The following is a 16,615-nucleotide window of genomic DNA, read 5'->3' as shown; positions in this document are numbered from 1 at the left end:
GAAACTGAATAAGAATGAGACATAAAAAAGGAAATTTGATGTAGAAAGTGTCTGATTTGTGGATCTACTTGACTGCAAGTCTCTGATGAGGAGAAATAAATTGGGTTACAACTTCATGAGAGTGAAGTGGGGCACACATAGCAAAATTATCATTTCCAATCTCTTGGCCCTGCAGCACCCTCCCCTATCCCCATCTCTCTCTCTCTCTCTCTTCCCTCCCTCATTTTATATATCCTGCCTTTCTTAGGCAATACTCCTGAGAGAAGAGACAATTTGGGAAGCACTGTGAGACATTGCATCTTCTCACATCACTATGAGACATTGCATCTCCTAACATCTCAAGTATCACCACTCTCTGGACATCTTGGAACCTCAAATATCAGCTTACAAATGGCAAAGGCTCATTCTACTCTAAAAAGATGAATTCTCCTTTTTCTCCTGTAAAAAAGTTTTTTTAAATGATTAGAAATACGACTCTCCACCACTATCGATCTAAATGTACACCAGAGGAGAAGTGATAAGTCAGTGGAAAACAAGATCCTGCTTCACTGCTTTATGGCAAAGTCTGCTTGCATATAAATAGTCAATACATGATAGTCATGCAAAGGCTTCTGGCATTGACTTTCATTCTTTTGAATGTAAATTTGTTCAGCATTAATCCTATGAATATGCTTATTATTTCTACTGGAACACATTTGGCTCATAAGAATGTTGTAAGAAAATGTCACGAGTTGAACGATGTGAATGTTTGTGACATTACCATATCAGAACATCATGTAATACTGTAAAACAAAGAATGTTTGCATGCATTGTAGTTTCGTGAATTTCGCGAGTGCCGAGATTCGCAAAATTAAAATGCACACAAAAGTTCTTGTCTACACTATATGCATTGAATGCCAGTGGCAGTTTGCGAAAATTTCATGCCGCAAAAAAGGCCTTCGCTTCCAATTGACGAAAAATTCATGCCGCGAATATGTCATGTTTTACAGTATTCTGAAATTCTGTAACTTCCTTATTCTATGTCTGACTTAATTGATACTTCTCCCAATTTCTTTTTTTTTTAATATTACTCTCTTAATCAACATGAATATGAACATGATCAGATTTTGTAAGTAAATCAGTTTGTTATGAGAGTTGTTGTAAAAAGGTGATGTGCCAACCACTCAAGACGGCATTGCTACATATGCAGAAATACAGTAGACCCTGATTAATGCTTACAAAATTTATTACATCTTCATTTCTGAAAATCTAATCTAAACATGTTCTCTTCAAACAGGGTTGGAAAAATTTAAAATTCACCAATTTTCAAAACATGTTTTCATCAGTTCATCCAATTCATCCAATCTAGGAAAACCACATCAGCCTGGAAGATGCTAGGAGGAATTAAACAAATACCTGCTCAGGTCTTGATGAATCTGTTAAGTGTAACCAACATCAGGCTTACATGCTTAGGAATTCTAGTGTAATTAAAAGCTGATCAATTAAACAATCAAAGGGTTTACTGCAGCTGCAACACTATTCCATTGATGAGGGAAAGAGTGGTTGGTATGGGGTAGGGCAAGAGAAGAATGCTGAATTGATTGATCTTACAGTGTTGGTTTATAGCCACCAGCCCCAATGCCAGGAGCTGATGTATTCCAGTTTGTGATCACTTTGGAAGGTGCAGAGAGGGGAAACCAATCAGGTTCCAAGTGTTACTTAAATCTGATCAATCAAGCTATTATTTTACCTCAATGTAAAAGCAGAGGTGATACAGTGTCTTCACTGCAGTACGTAAACATCATACATGGCTGAGAGTATGAATGTGCTGGTGTGCGCTTCATTTAAACCCACTCATGTGAACTAGATAAAGACAAAATATTTCAGCAACTTTGAGTTTTTGTTTTTTTCCAAGACTGTCTGAACTGTTTAGAATTGTTTACATTAGACACAAATATGTCTTTATTAAACAGCCCTGAACAATTGTGGAAAATGAAAAATATTCTAAACAAAAATGTCCAATAGATCATTAAGAGTGCATGTGCGTGCATGTGTGTGTTTGTGTGTGTGTGTGTGTGTGTGTGTGTGTGTGTGTGTGTGTGTGTGTGTGTGTGTGTTTCAGTGATTCAACTCTACCTGTAAATGCTTTGGGTTACATACCCTTGTCATATTCTTGTAATCATCTTCTAAATGTCTAGGAAAACAGTCTGCCCTATAATATAGTTTTGTTCACTCAGTTATTAGTTAAAACTAATTGTTCATGAGGAGACTGCAATTACAAGCCATGCTTTTCAGCAGCCCCCTCCATTTCCAACAACTTTGTTAAGACAAAGCTCACATTCCTTACTCGCAATGTTGTACTGTTTTGGAAAAGTATATGTGTTGTAAATATGTTACTGTTACTGCATTTTTGTAGGAAATTTAAATAAATTAAATGAAATTAATAAAAATACATCTAATATTTGTGTAGGGTAGGCTACATATGTGACCCGCTACAACAAAATGGTCCTAAAGTCGCGCACGGTCGAAGCCGTGAAAATCGAGTTTGAAGTTAGAGCATCAAAATTGGTCAAAACTTACGATTTTCTGAATTTGACATATTATTAGAGTCTGACATGTCTTCTATCATCTGTCGAAATTTTGAAGCAAAATGATGAAAGGAAAGACCAAAAAATAGCGTTTTTCTGGGCCATGTTTTTTTCGGCGTTTCAACGAAGCAGAAACTGGTTCGAACATTTGGATTGAGCGCCACACAAAGGCACCGCCCCTAACAACGACCAGAGTGATCTCATTGGTCAGTTCGCTGCTTGCCGCTAACTGAAGCGTGAAGCTCGCACACTGCCCAGTCGACTGGTGCGTGCGGGCGGGTTGCGCTATGCCTAGCCGCTTCTCCTGACATCTGATTGGTCGGTGAGGAGACCGCCGACGCTGTGTTTGAATGAGCATTTCGGGGGTTGCTAGGGCTTAACTTCTATTGTCCGGAGGTGAATACTGACTTACATGTCTCTTGATTGTGATTGCGTCGCAAGGAGAACTTTTAGGGAGCTTTTCTCGAAATAGTGATTTCCCAGACGTCTTGACATGCTCTCTTTTAAACATCGATATCTCCGCAGCCAATTATTTTTATAAGACGTGTTATATATCAATTTAAAGCAGAAAGATTAGGGAATTGTGTCATGCAATTTTCAAATAATCGACCTCACCCGACTTTAGGATCATTTTGTTGTAGCGGGTCACATATGTGACAGATATTTCTTTAAGATGCATTATCTTATCTGTAGTACTCATCACACAACCTAGCATAAATCAAGAATGCTCTATCTTAAGACAAACACATGTAACTCAGGCAAATGTGGCAAGTGCTCTTACAAGTCACTAAGTCACATTGAAAGTGATACTTCACTACGAAAGCTACAAAATTTAAGATTTCAAAAGAGGAGAGACATCTTGTAAAAAGTAGAAGTCTTGTAAAAATGCTAATGTGAGTGGACTTTGACAAAATCTCTGCAGTCGTCCATAGGAGAGAAAACGCATGGCGTCATGTCTAATTCACCCTTCACGAATTACTGCTTGTGGTTGCAGTATGTAGCAAAGCTGCATGGCCGACATCACGTTTTTAAAAGTGGGGTGGGGCAGTTTATATTTCTGCTGCCACTTCAGGTTTCTTCAGTTGACAAGCAAAAGAAAAAAAAAGAGAGAGAAAAGCCCTCTCGCACAACTTGCAATCGGCTTCCAATCGACATCGACTAACAAGAAAACCACATTTTCTTTTTTCTGGTGCCGCTTCCGAGATAAAAATGTAGAGGCTCAAAGTGATTAGACTCTATGTGTTATGCAAAAAAAAAGGGGGGGGGGGCTGAGCAGCCCCCTTGTGCCGACCCTGATTTTCCTTTGTACTACTAGTAATTGGATACTGATCTCTTAAGTTAATATATTATACAAACATCCATTATGTTGGCCATTTCAGGAGATTATAGTATGTACAGTGAGTGGCTTAGTGCAAGCATACACAATTCATGACAAAATGAAGGGCCTAAGTGAAAGCAAAAACAATCACAGAGGAAAAAATTGTAAAACTGATTTATAGCTATTCTTATGAAATCAACAGTTCATTGAAATATCATACACATCTATACAGCCTTAATGCTTGATTATACTTCTGTTTATCACTTTCCCAATAAAAACAATGCTGACAAAACAACCTTGACTGTGTAAAATGCTCTCTTCACTGATCATTATAAGGCTATGCAATAGTACAGTCAGTATAATCATACATGTCAGTATGATGTCAATTCAAATTATTTATTCTATATCGTTACCTTTCTGATGTGTATTTCTTTTTTTCTGGAGACTTACGGTACGATGCAGTTGTTTTGTTGTTTAAACCCAACAAACACACCATGCATGCATGCATATACATCTGATACAAGATAATCTAAAATGCATATTATTAGCCCTAGTTTAAAGTCTCACTCAAATCATTAACATATCAACTTTCAGCATGTTCAATGAATGCTACCATATATCAGGGAGGTGTAATAGGCATGGTGTAAGGTATAAGGCAATAATGTAAGCAATGGTATGCAGCATTTGTTTATATGGTGATAGTGATGCAGGGCGACCAAATATGAAGAACTACATTTTCTCAGAAAGGAACTGTTGAATGGTGTCTCTATCAATATTAAATTTTTTTAATAGAACAGCTTTACAATTCTAGTTAAATAATTTGCAGAAGACAGTTAACTGCAAGCCCAAGTCAATGATTGAGGGAAAAAAAGTGTGTTTAACTCTTTATGCTCTTCTCACAATTTGATGTCAGAAGTGCTCTCGTTTGACAAAACCAACTTTATGTTTTGCAATCCAAGCACAAATACACTTGTTGCCTACAGTTGGACAAGTATCCATCATTCATTTTTACCCACAAGCATCACTGTTCATGCTCTCACATGATACAGACATCCACAAACACAGGTCACTTAGAGCACCTTCCTGTCCAGGCAATGGGATGATGTAGGATATGTCACACACAAATTGTACATCCACCTCCCACGCTGTTTGCTTGCCGACTTCTCATCATCAATTCTAATTGTGTTCTTGTCTTCTCTGCCTCAGGTGATTTCAGCTTTACTTCTTCTCCTCCATCCATCACGGGTTATTTGCATTTTTTTTTTTGGTCTTACCCTCATCTCAAATATATATTTTTGTGTATTTCATCCATTCCTCACTAGACTAATATTTCAGGTTTACTTTTCTATTTGCCATCTGTTATGTTTCCCTTTTCTCTATGTAGCTGTAGTATTATTTTATTGTTTTGCTATACAGTTCTGATTGAGTAGTTAGGTCTGCTTGTTTAATATTCTGGAGCTCTCTTTATTCTTCCTTTCACCTATTTCCATACTATGTTAACATGGTATTCCAAATTTAATGATTGTGTCTTGGAAACATAGACATGACGGCTACATCTGTGGAATATAAAATATGCTCAATTTTATCATGGGAATATAGAAGTACTTTTACATAATCTTCATTTGTTGTAAAAAGTACGGTACATGTACCACTAACCTTCTGAGATATGCTAAGGCAAATGTACATGTGTACAAGCATAAAGGAGGTCAAATTCTTACAAAACCATTACAAATACATATGAGCATGATTTTCAAAATCATTGCAAACTGACAGTGCTAGAGTGGCACTGTCATTGTGTAATAATATAGATGGTAATCATAAAACAGGACCAAAACATGCTTGCTGTCCAAGATGCAGCTTAGTTCTGGATAATAAATATGAAAACAAACCATATATTCTGTTGTATCATTGTAGTATTCTATTCATGACAAAATTATAAGTGCATGCAAATTAAGCTTCCCCAAATATTCAGCTTGATATATTATTGATACAATCCCTCAACATGAATCACAAATAAACTTGGTCATCCTTTTTCTATATGTTTTATCTGTTTGACAAAGAAGGTCCTATTACATGTTGTCTAAGGTTGACTTTCATCTGATACTTCTCAGGTCAAGTATTATCAACTTCAATCTTCTAAGTACACCTCTCCCTGCCCAATGTATATGTATGATACTGCATTACATGGTACCCCTATACCAAGGAAAAAACTATACAGATAATCATAATGTAAGAAAACCATCAGACTGTGGACACTTCCATCCCAAGGACTTCAGCACCAGCAATAATGAATGCATAGACATAAACACCTTTCATTTCAATTCTTAGTCTGCAGAAGTAGCATGAATATAACTTTTTGTGAAAATTTTGTTTAAGAAAATACTATACAGCAAACAAAACACCCACACAAACAGGAAGGAAAAACATATTTTGGCAGCCACTGTAAAGAGAAGGATGAATATAGAGGCTTAAAAAAGTGTTATGGACCCTGACTACTGGCCACTTTCCAGTCCCCCCCCCCCCCAACTTTGCATAGCCAAACTATGCTGAACACACACACACACACACACACACAAATATATCATGCAATTTGATGGATCACATATAAATGTAAACATTTGGTCACTCGTGGTCGGGTCCAAAAGCTGCTGTGCACTACATGCATATGAATGAGGTGATCTTAACCCACCTGTGCACAACATGCGGAGGTCAAGCGGGCTCCCTTTTTTTTTTTTTTTTTTTTTTGGTTCACTTGTGCACTTCTGGTTATGCGAAAATGCTGTGCAGCAGGCACAAGCAGAGCATAAATATGGTGGCAGTCACATCTAATATTTCCCTTTCTAACATGCCTAAAAAATTCTCACTTCACAATAAAAATGCATTCTCAGTGCTTACAGTTGATAATTTTTTTTCCAACATGTTACAGTTGTTGAGAAACTTATAAAACTATTGTAATTTTGAGATAGAGATACACTGTAGTGCTCCATACTTTTCGTGTAGGATCACCAGCATACCTGAATTGTTGACTCATTGTTACGAAAATTGAATAGCACCACCATCTTTTTAGTTTTTACAGTTATATGTGATAGTGAAAATTGCTTGGCTTACACTGTTGTGGGTCTTATACTGCAGCAAAGTGTGAGTTCAATCAGTACTTTGTCCTTGTGTTTTGATCGGCACTAGCAGCTGGAGGCATTTAGAATTTGGAAAATATTGCTTTATTGCACTAACACAATATGCGTGTTTATGTCTGCAGGAGGAAGATGAATATAACCTTGAAATTTGCTGTCACTGAGATAACATGAATTCCATTTTATACATGCTTTATGCAGTTTAAAGAAAAGAAAGTGTAGAAAATGTAATATATTATTTTTCCCATGGTCACTACTTAAAGGACATTTTCTATTACTGCTACAAGAATTAGACAAGCCAGTGGTGTGATAATGATGGTGTCGTGACAAAGACTTCCTGGCAAACCAGTAGCCAAGTAGGCTTACAGTCTTTTGCAAAGCATGCAGTACATGATGTCTGCAACAATGTTCCTGGTCATAGAAGCTTCCTGTTACTAGTACTTTGACCAGAGGTTGTGTATTCTTAAACAACTTGCACCATGTGAATATTTTGTCAGAATTTTCAATGTGAAATGTTTTCCTGCTACGATGCATATCTAAAGTAGTGGATTAAGTGTTTCTCCTCCCTTCTGTTTTCACACTCCTATTACCTTGAAGGGATTTTACTTCAAAGAGTACTTCAAAACTGACTGAATTGATTTTGGAACAAATCAGTAGAATTTTTTTTTTTGTAATTCATATGAAACCCCTCCCCCCCCCCCCAAAAAAAAAGAGAAAAAATGTGACTATTTCAATGCAAAAAGACATCCACTACTGAAATCTATAGGAACCTCATATACATTATGTAATCCGATGGTGTCTTGTAATAATGCTTCAGGTTTTTATGGTGTTAAATGATCTGTATCTCTACAATGATAGCTGTTAACCTATGTGTGATTACCTCTTGCAGGATTGCTTAGAGAAGCTTTTGACCTTGCTGTCTATTTGCATAAAGTAAACAACATGTATACTCAAAACCGCTGGGGAAGTGTTGCAGGACAATAGCAATATCTCGCCTCAAAATCAATCAAATGATACAATCTATGTATACAGCAAATTGAAGGAAAAACTATTCTCTCACTCGCAATGTTGGTTATTTTGGGTTTTATTGAGGATAAACCTGTGAAATAACGTCGAAACTTTAGCAATCAAAAAGAAAATTTGGACTCTAAAAAAGTGTCATTTTCTCACATTTTTCTTTATTGCCCAAAAATGGAACTTCGGTATATGACTTGTGGTAGAATGTCCATACTATGTTCCAAATATCTTTTCTGTAATATCTGTCGCACGGTTATGTCAGGAAAATATTGAGATCACTGTCATTTGTGACCCACATACCATAGCGTAAGTGTTAATGCAGTCCGATGTATCAGTTTTCATGCTGCATGAAACAGTTGAAGCACATTGCAGGGTTCGTCTCTCACCCATTCACCACCCTGTGGACCGAAACTGAACCTTGTCGTGGTGTGCCGAACTTGACAATACTGATTGGCTAAGCATGCACAGACCAGTAGAGAACGCATCCGCAGGAAGGATGATCTATTTGTGCATGTCCAGTATTTTCTGTTAAATTTGGTTGTCTATTCGCTCTGTCTTTAACCTAACTACTACTGTATACGCTATATATTTCGCGTGGGTTTTATTTTCGCGAATTTCGCGAGTCGGGAGCTATTCGCGAAATTAACAACACGCAAAAATATTACCTTCCAAAATGAATCCCTTGCCTTGATGATACGAACATTTCCGTACTAGTATACCATGTCATGGCTTACCGAACAGACCATACTGGCTAAGCTTGTTTACGTAGCACGTCCACGTCTAACTACTAGTATACACAGCCCAGTCGCTGTAAGTAGCATTCGCACAGCACAGCGTATTAACAGCGTCTGGGGGTGGTTGGGCTAGTCCACGTCTACTTACGAATACTGTAGAGCCAATCCATTATCGCAACCCCTCGTACCACTCGTCAGAAATCTAGCGCGATGGACTTAACCACTTCAAAAATGTTGAACTCTAACTTACTAGTTCGCAGAGTTTGGTAAGTTTTTTTCATGCAGTGTATAACTAGTATCATTCTTATTTGCTAGTAAGTTGAAAATTCACACTTTCTTTGCCACTTCATATTTTCTCTGGTCCCCCAATCGCGAATTTAACCACTCGCGAAAATGTGTGACGGCGGCAATTCGCGAAAATTTATGTACGCGAAAATTATAGCGTATACAGTAACTGCACAACACGAAACTTTGCAGAAAATGAGTCTGGAGTATACAGACTAGCAATATATTAATCACATGCATATTCATGCTGTAGCAGACGTGTGACATGAAATGATATTCGTAACCCTTTACCACAATTGACTCAAACAGACAAATACAAATATCTCAAAAGATACATCAGCATTTTCGACCCAAATTCATATGAAGGATGACATATCCATATTAGATATATATGTAAAGTTTCAAGGGTGGTAAAATCTGGTGGTAAAATAAGGGAGATAGGAGGAGGTGAACTTTCTAGATTTTTTGTTCTTCAATTCGCACAGTGCTTCAATGACTGTTATGAATTCAAAAGCTTTTGCCTCTTATCGCGGAGTTAATTGCACTGTATCACCGGGCCTGATATCTGCCAAAACTTTGTTCATGATCCCCAAGAATACATATCCAAATTATTAAACTTCTCTGCTATGGATAACATTTTCATTAAGTTGGGTTTGATTTTGTTGAGCATATAAAGTTACATCACATAAACACAAAACTGCTCATACAAAGATGGAATATTGCCAGGCAAGCAAAATATCACATTTCTGGCACCTGTTTTGTCTACTGTTGGAAATAAATTCAAAAAGTTGAAAAGAATATGGAAGTTAAGACAAAGCAGAAATTCAACATTTTAACTTCGCTGTGCAAATAAGAGAATGCAAGTGTCTTCATGTAGCTATAGATTGCATCAATGTGTGTATTTCAGATATCATAAACAGTGATAGAAATAAGTTGCATCATCCAATTCTTTGGTCTTATTGGGTTTTTTTCCCCCTAACTTACCAGATTAACAAACAGCATAATAGAAAGGGAGCAGACGGTTGAAATGGGAATGGATACAAGGCGGCCCAAGGCAAAGCTCCCCCAGAAGACTGAAGTCAAGTATGCTCCATCAGTTGCAGACAGTTGGATGGCTGCATTTTTCACAGCATATTCAAAGATGTAGCCTCCATAGGCCGCCTGGTAGGAGAAAAATGATAAATATGCTATCAAACACTGGACTGTATGTGATCTTTTATATTCATTACAAAGCAATGAATGGTTGGCTTTGGAAATGATACTGGACTTGATCAAAGAGGATTATGATATCAGGTTCTGCATAATTATCACTGTTACTCTATTCTATGGGACATCAATGTTACATGGTAGAGTAGAAGAGCATGCATGGCTAGGACTGTTCACATGTGATAGTATCAGCCTTAGATATGAAAAAATTACTTCTGTGAAAGCTTTTTGGAAAAAAATGTGATGAAATCTTTTTACTGATCATCACTTACAAAGAAAACTGAAAATATCAGACCCTTGATTAGTTCATCCCAAAGTACTCTAGCTGACTGAGGTTTGTTGATCTTGAATGTAATTGATCATGTACATCTAAATTTGCATTTTGCTCTTGTTTGGGGGGGGGGGGGTATCTGCATGTTAAGGAAATAGCCTGGCATGTTACAACTACGTGCATTGACACATCAATCGCTCATCTGTTATATCTTAGAGCAAATGATTTAATCAACTTCATTCACTCAATCATTCAATACTGATCATTCACAGCATTGGTGTACACAATTTGTAAAAAAACAACAAACAAACAAACAAACACGGAAAATACTAGTATGGATGTTCGGGTTACAGACTAAGAAAACTTTTGAATCATCACTTCGCCAAAGCTTGCCCTCTTTTTTCTTGTTTGTGTGGTCAAACTTTTCAGAGATTAGTACATGCCAGTGGGTTGTCTGATGAATGGGAATATATCATACTGTGTATTTAAGCCTGAAATACCAAATCTAAGTATATTACTACATGTTTCAAGCAGAAACCTATGTACCTATTTTCTACTAAATTGATGATTTCTGAAGACTTCTGTGGTAAGAGCACCACTGGGTCTGATATGGGTATATGCTGTATCTTTTGTGCACAAAAGGATCAATGAAAATTTCATTTTACATGTTTCAAATATTAACAATAAAAGGGGAACAATTTCTCAATCAAATTTTACAATATATCTACACAGTGCTGACTGCAGCCTGATTGAAATTCAAACTCCAGACTTGAAAGAAATTTGCCAAATAAATATAATCTCCAGTTGTAACAGATATCCTAAGCATATATGTCATGCTGAACATTGCAGACTGGCCTGACAACTATCCACTAAATATCCAATGTATTTTCCAAATGAAACTTGATTCCTCTTCCCTGAACTAAAGGGCTTCACAACGAATAAAAAAAAAAAAAACACCAAACAAACAAGCCTCAAGCCCAATCCTGTGAGGATAACATGTGCTCAAAAGCTTCTGGAATGACAACAAATCATACATTGTAATAATTATGCATGTATCAAAGACTGGAACTGTTCCAGCAATGAAAGAATACAAATGAAGTTTACCAACACACACACACACACACACACACACACACACACACAAAAGAAGCTCCTTGACAGATACAGGGCTACTGCACTTACCTGCAAGCCATCGTAGAGGAACAGTAAAAAGGATGTAAGGAAGGTGACAATCACAATTTTGGATTTGTCGGTTTGGAAGCAACCTTTCCCGCTCTTCTTTGGGCTTTCTGATTTGGCAATTTCTTCATCTGGAATAACAACAAAACAAACATACTTTTGAATGATAATCTTTCTGAAACAACTAAAAACCACACTTGTCAGCCAAGCACAATATATACATATATATATATATATATATATATATATATATATATATATATATATATATATATATATATACAACATCTAATAATGGTTGAATCATAAATGTTGTTTTGTTAATATGCAAGATACTGGGATGGCCCAGTGAAGCCCTCAGGCAAGCATAAATAAAACATATCCAAAAGTGAAATACATAGTCAGCAGATATGAATAGGATAAAAGATCACAAGAAATTCTTATATATCCTAATGACAAAGAGTAGTCATGACAATCACATGCCAAGGGACATGTATGGCATTTGAAGAAATATTCTTTGTAGGGCCTGCTGAAGATGACGTCTGCACCAATATATAATTTGACTTTCATCCTGTATACATCTCTATGACAGTTATTGAGATTTGAAACATATAATACTTAAATACTTAAATCACAATCAAATACGGTCAAACTTGATTATAATCACTCAATAGAGAGGCAGTCACTGTACACATGTTTGATGTGGTAGCCATTGTAATACCTAATATATGAAGTATAATTACATAAAGTATGATTACATTTAGGCCTACACCACAATGCTACTTAAAGGAGAACAAAACCCCAATACATGTGGATTGAGTGAATGCAGCAACAGTAATAGAACACATCAGTAAAACTTTGAGAAAAATTGGACATTCAATTCAAAAGTGATGAATCTTTAAAGTTTTGGTGCAGCAACCGGTGAATGGATAGACTGTAACATTTTGTGATGTTGAGTATGAAAATGATATAAAGAATGCATAAAGAAAATTCAACATACTTTGACTTTTCTAGTACAATGAAAGAACACTTGACCTACCTCTTTAAGAAAGCAGGGAGAATAATATCATCCTTAGCACACATCAATAACAAGTCAAAGGAATGTGTACTTTTCACAAAAAATAAAGTTTTCAGTATATTTTCTTTAAAATCGTTGTCCATATGTGATATCATGAACTGTAATAGTCTTCTGATTCAGTGATGGTGGCACTGAAATTTTAAAAATGCATAACCTTTAAATGGATTGTCTGATTTTTGTTAACCTTTCACTGATGTGTTCTTTTAATATTGCTGCATTCACTTGTATGTATACACCTGCATAAAATCATTTGCATTAACAACAAAAACAAACATTTCACGACCATCATTATCATTCATTTGTTCTATCCATTATAGTTATGCATGTTAGCATAGAAGTATTTTCCAGCTAGGAAATGTACCGGTACTCTATATCACAAAGATTTCTGGGAGTGAGTACATTCAAATACTGACTGTATTGCTTGTTATTTGCTGTGTGTCACTCTTTTACTTTCATTTTATTTAGTTTTCTAGGTGTGTTGGCATGTTACATGTTAGCAATTTGATATTATTGCAGTATTTTCATTTCTTCACTTTTTTGCATCATGTAAGAATTGGTCGAGTTGGATGAATGAAATGAATACCAACACCACAAAGGGAACTTCTCACTCAGTGTCATCAGACCTGATAAGGACCATAGGGTGTGCTAGCTCTGAAAAGGACAGTTTGAGTTGATAGCTCCAGGCAAATGGGGCTGCTGTGTTGTTGTTGTTCTTTACTTTCTTGAAAAGAAAAGAGTAGACCAGTCAAACTGACTGATGCTACTTGAAGGATTTATGGCTGTCCAAGGGACAACTGCTGGTAGTTGGACTACACATGTTTTCTCTGTGGGAGACTTCATGTGGTCACTGCAGGTGCTGGTTTGACTGTACTACAATGTATTTCATTAATGTATTTCATGTTTCTTTCATTAAAGGACACGTTCACCTTCATAAACATAAGGATTGAGAGAATGCAGCAATATTAGTAGAACACATCAGTGAAAGTTTGAGGAAAATTGGACAATCGATGCAAAAGTTATGAATTTTTAAAATTTTTGTGTTGGAACCATTGGATGAGGAGACTACTAAGGCTTGTGATGTCATATGAGTACAACAGTGTAAAGAAAATGTAAAGAAAATTCAACATATTTTCACTTTTTTCGCATAATAAAAGAGCACTTGACTTGCCTCTTTCTAAAGGCAATGGGAATAATATTACCCATAATATATGTCAGTAACGAGTCAAGTGAATGTGTACTTTTTTCAAAAGATGAAATTTTGTGAAATTCTCTTTATATTTTCCTTAAGCCCCCGTTCCACTATGCCGTTCTCGCTACGATTTGACAATTTTCTCAGGTCGGGAAGGATCGGGTAAAACCTGAGCCGATCTGGACACAGTACGATGTTAGAACGCTCTAAGTACGCGGCAGTTACGACTACCAAGTGCTTACTACGCTCTTACTACGATGATCGGGAATTAGACATTGCGATCTCTGCCGCTGCCGGTACGCTTTAGAACGATGTAGCTACGCTGTTAGTGCGATGTTGCCGATGTCATCCGATCAATGCACGCTGTATCTACGCTCTGAACGATCTATACGATCTTATCACGCTGTTACCCCGTTCAGAGAGCTGAAAAGTGCCCGATGTGCCCCGATGTACCCCGATTCGACTGTGGGTCAGCAGTCAGTCAACTTATTAGCATGCAGAACCGAAGAAATATACTGTGGACCTCGAAGATTCATTCTTCTTTTTTATTTTTGATTTTCAAAGTTGTTGTTGCTTCGTTATTCTCACTACTCTTTCTTCATCAGCGAGCCCATGCTTCTGTGCCTCCAGTGCCCTGGTTATGACCCACCATTTCCCTCTCCTCTCCCCTCCTCCTCCCCCCCCCCCCCCTTGTCCACCTCGGACTTACTACCTTCTTCACTACTATATCTTTCTATCCTCTCATCAATTTTTTCCTTACAAGAGAGCCGCCATGTGTTTGTTAATGTGCGTCCGTATGTGTGCATGTATGTGTGTATTACCCTGTCTGTCTTTTTTTTTTTGCTACCGCTTAGGGAAATTTGTTGTTGTTTTTTGCAATTATATATTTTTCTCTATGAGTGGACTGCATTCTAATACTACAAGCTCTGCTTTTTAGCAGTCCCCTCCATTTCCATCAATATTTTGTATGCATTTACCACAGTGACGTAACTGTTATTTGTATCTCTGTTGATAATTTGCCTGTATCTCTTTTACAATGTTATTCTGTTCATCGCATTGGGGTAATGATTTCATGACGTTTGTGTATATGAGCGTTTCTTTGTATTTTTTTATTATTTGTTTGTTGGAAGTGAAATAAATCAACTTGAACTTGAACTTGAAGAGCCTCCTCAACTCACGGTTCTTTTGCAGCAATGCATTGTGTAAACAAAGACGTGCTGATTTTTCAAAGGATTTTTTTCTTGATGTCCTTGCTTTTATAGTCCGTCTTCCTCCAGTTGTAGATGATTTCATATTCTTCAAAATTCTGCTATGTCCTCTTCCTCCTCTTTCAGCATCACGTGCAGTCTCTCTTTCTTCGCCTTTTGGGTAGCTGCTTCGCTGCTTTCTTCTCTTCCTTTTCTTCATCTCTTCTTCTTCTTCGAAAATTACAGCTAAAATTACTTCCCGTTCTTGTGCCGATGTTACTACGCTCAGAAAGACCTTGTTACGCTCATCCCGCTGCGTTTACGCCGTCATTACGCTCTCCCCGCTGCGTTTACGCTGTCACTACGCTCTCCCCGCTTGCTGTACGATTGAAAATATGTCAATTTTGATCGGGGAGATCGGGAAGAAATTTTGAACCGGTTCAAAATTTCTTCCCGATCTGAAAAACTGCCCGCTCCAACCCCGACCTCCACACGCTGCTGCTACGATGCTTCCGATCCCCGTACGCTTTTGCCGCTCTCTCCCGATCTGCTAGATCGGGACAGATCGGGGTCCAAATCGTGATAGTGGAACGGGGGCTTTATATTGTTGTACGCATGTTACATCATACACTGCAGTAGCCTTCTCATCCAGCGGTGATTGCACAAAAAATTCAAAAATTCATAACTTTTGAACGGATTGTCTGATTTTCCTCAAACTTTCAATGATGTGTTCTACTAATATTGCTACATTCTCTCAATCCTTATGTTAATGAAGGTGAACTTGTCCTTTAATGTATTTCAGGTTTTACACAATCAAGACATTTAAAAAATGGCAGGAGAGGATGTTCGTTATTGGAAAGATTTTCTTGCTGATTTGGATCACATATGAATGGCTGGCTTGCTAGGGAAACCTACTCAGGACACAGTACTTTTTTGCTCTCCTCTGCATTTCTAATTGCCTAAAGAGAGGAATGCTGCAAAACTTCTCTCAAATAAATTACTGTAGTGTACAGATTAAAAGAACTCTTACTTTTACGACAAAATTATCTTGCTACATAAAATTTACATACCTGACCAGATTTTTGAATGGTAGTTTAATGTGATTTGACAAGTGTTACAGAACAAATTGTTAAGGTATAAAATCTCTACCTTCCTTGATCTGAAAATGTAATATCACCATAACAGAGAAGATCTGCTCCTCAGTATACAATCATGCAGGACCTTACAAACACCATTATGAAATCTCTATGGTTCACCAAATTGTTGATTTTTTTTTTCTCAAGAAATGCATGATCAGCGGCTCAAGCAATACAATAGAGATGGGAACCCAACATGCTTCCATGTGATTCACCACTGTAGTGTATTGTTTGTCAATCTGTGTCAGTACTTTCTGCTTGATATCTGGCATTTGAAGAGAAAGTCAATATATAAAATCTTGGCATCTCACATAAGA

The 16,615-nt window shown here is 37.1% G+C and overlaps 2 protein-coding genes across 2 annotated transcripts in view; both read right to left on the bottom strand.

Moving 5' to 3' along the window:
- Positions 1 to 16,615, bottom strand: part of LOC140246225 (mitochondrial 10-formyltetrahydrofolate dehydrogenase-like) — a 647,794-nt gene that overhangs the window by 458,257 nt on the left and 172,922 nt on the right. The gene's annotated exons all lie outside the window — the stretch shown is intronic.
- LOC140240658 (major facilitator superfamily domain-containing protein 4A-like) overlaps positions 1 to 16,615 on the bottom strand; it is a 103,323-nt gene that overhangs the window by 17,416 nt on the left and 69,292 nt on the right. Inside the window, exons 5-6 of the mRNA XM_072320415.1 lie at positions 11,712 to 11,839; positions 10,037 to 10,213 (exon numbers count right to left, since the gene is read on the bottom strand). Of these exons, the coding sequence (XP_072176516.1) occupies positions 10,037 to 10,213; positions 11,712 to 11,839 (305 nt within the window). The remainder of the gene's footprint in view (positions 1 to 10,036; positions 10,214 to 11,711; positions 11,840 to 16,615) is intronic.

Source organism: Diadema setosum, chromosome 2 (assembly GCF_964275005.1).
Source record: "Diadema setosum chromosome 2, eeDiaSeto1, whole genome shotgun sequence".
NCBI lineage: Eukaryota > Metazoa > Echinodermata > Echinoidea > Diadematoida > Diadematidae > Diadema > Diadema setosum.
Note: the sequence above shows the minus strand (reverse complement) of the source record. Positions and strands in the feature narration are given on the sequence as shown.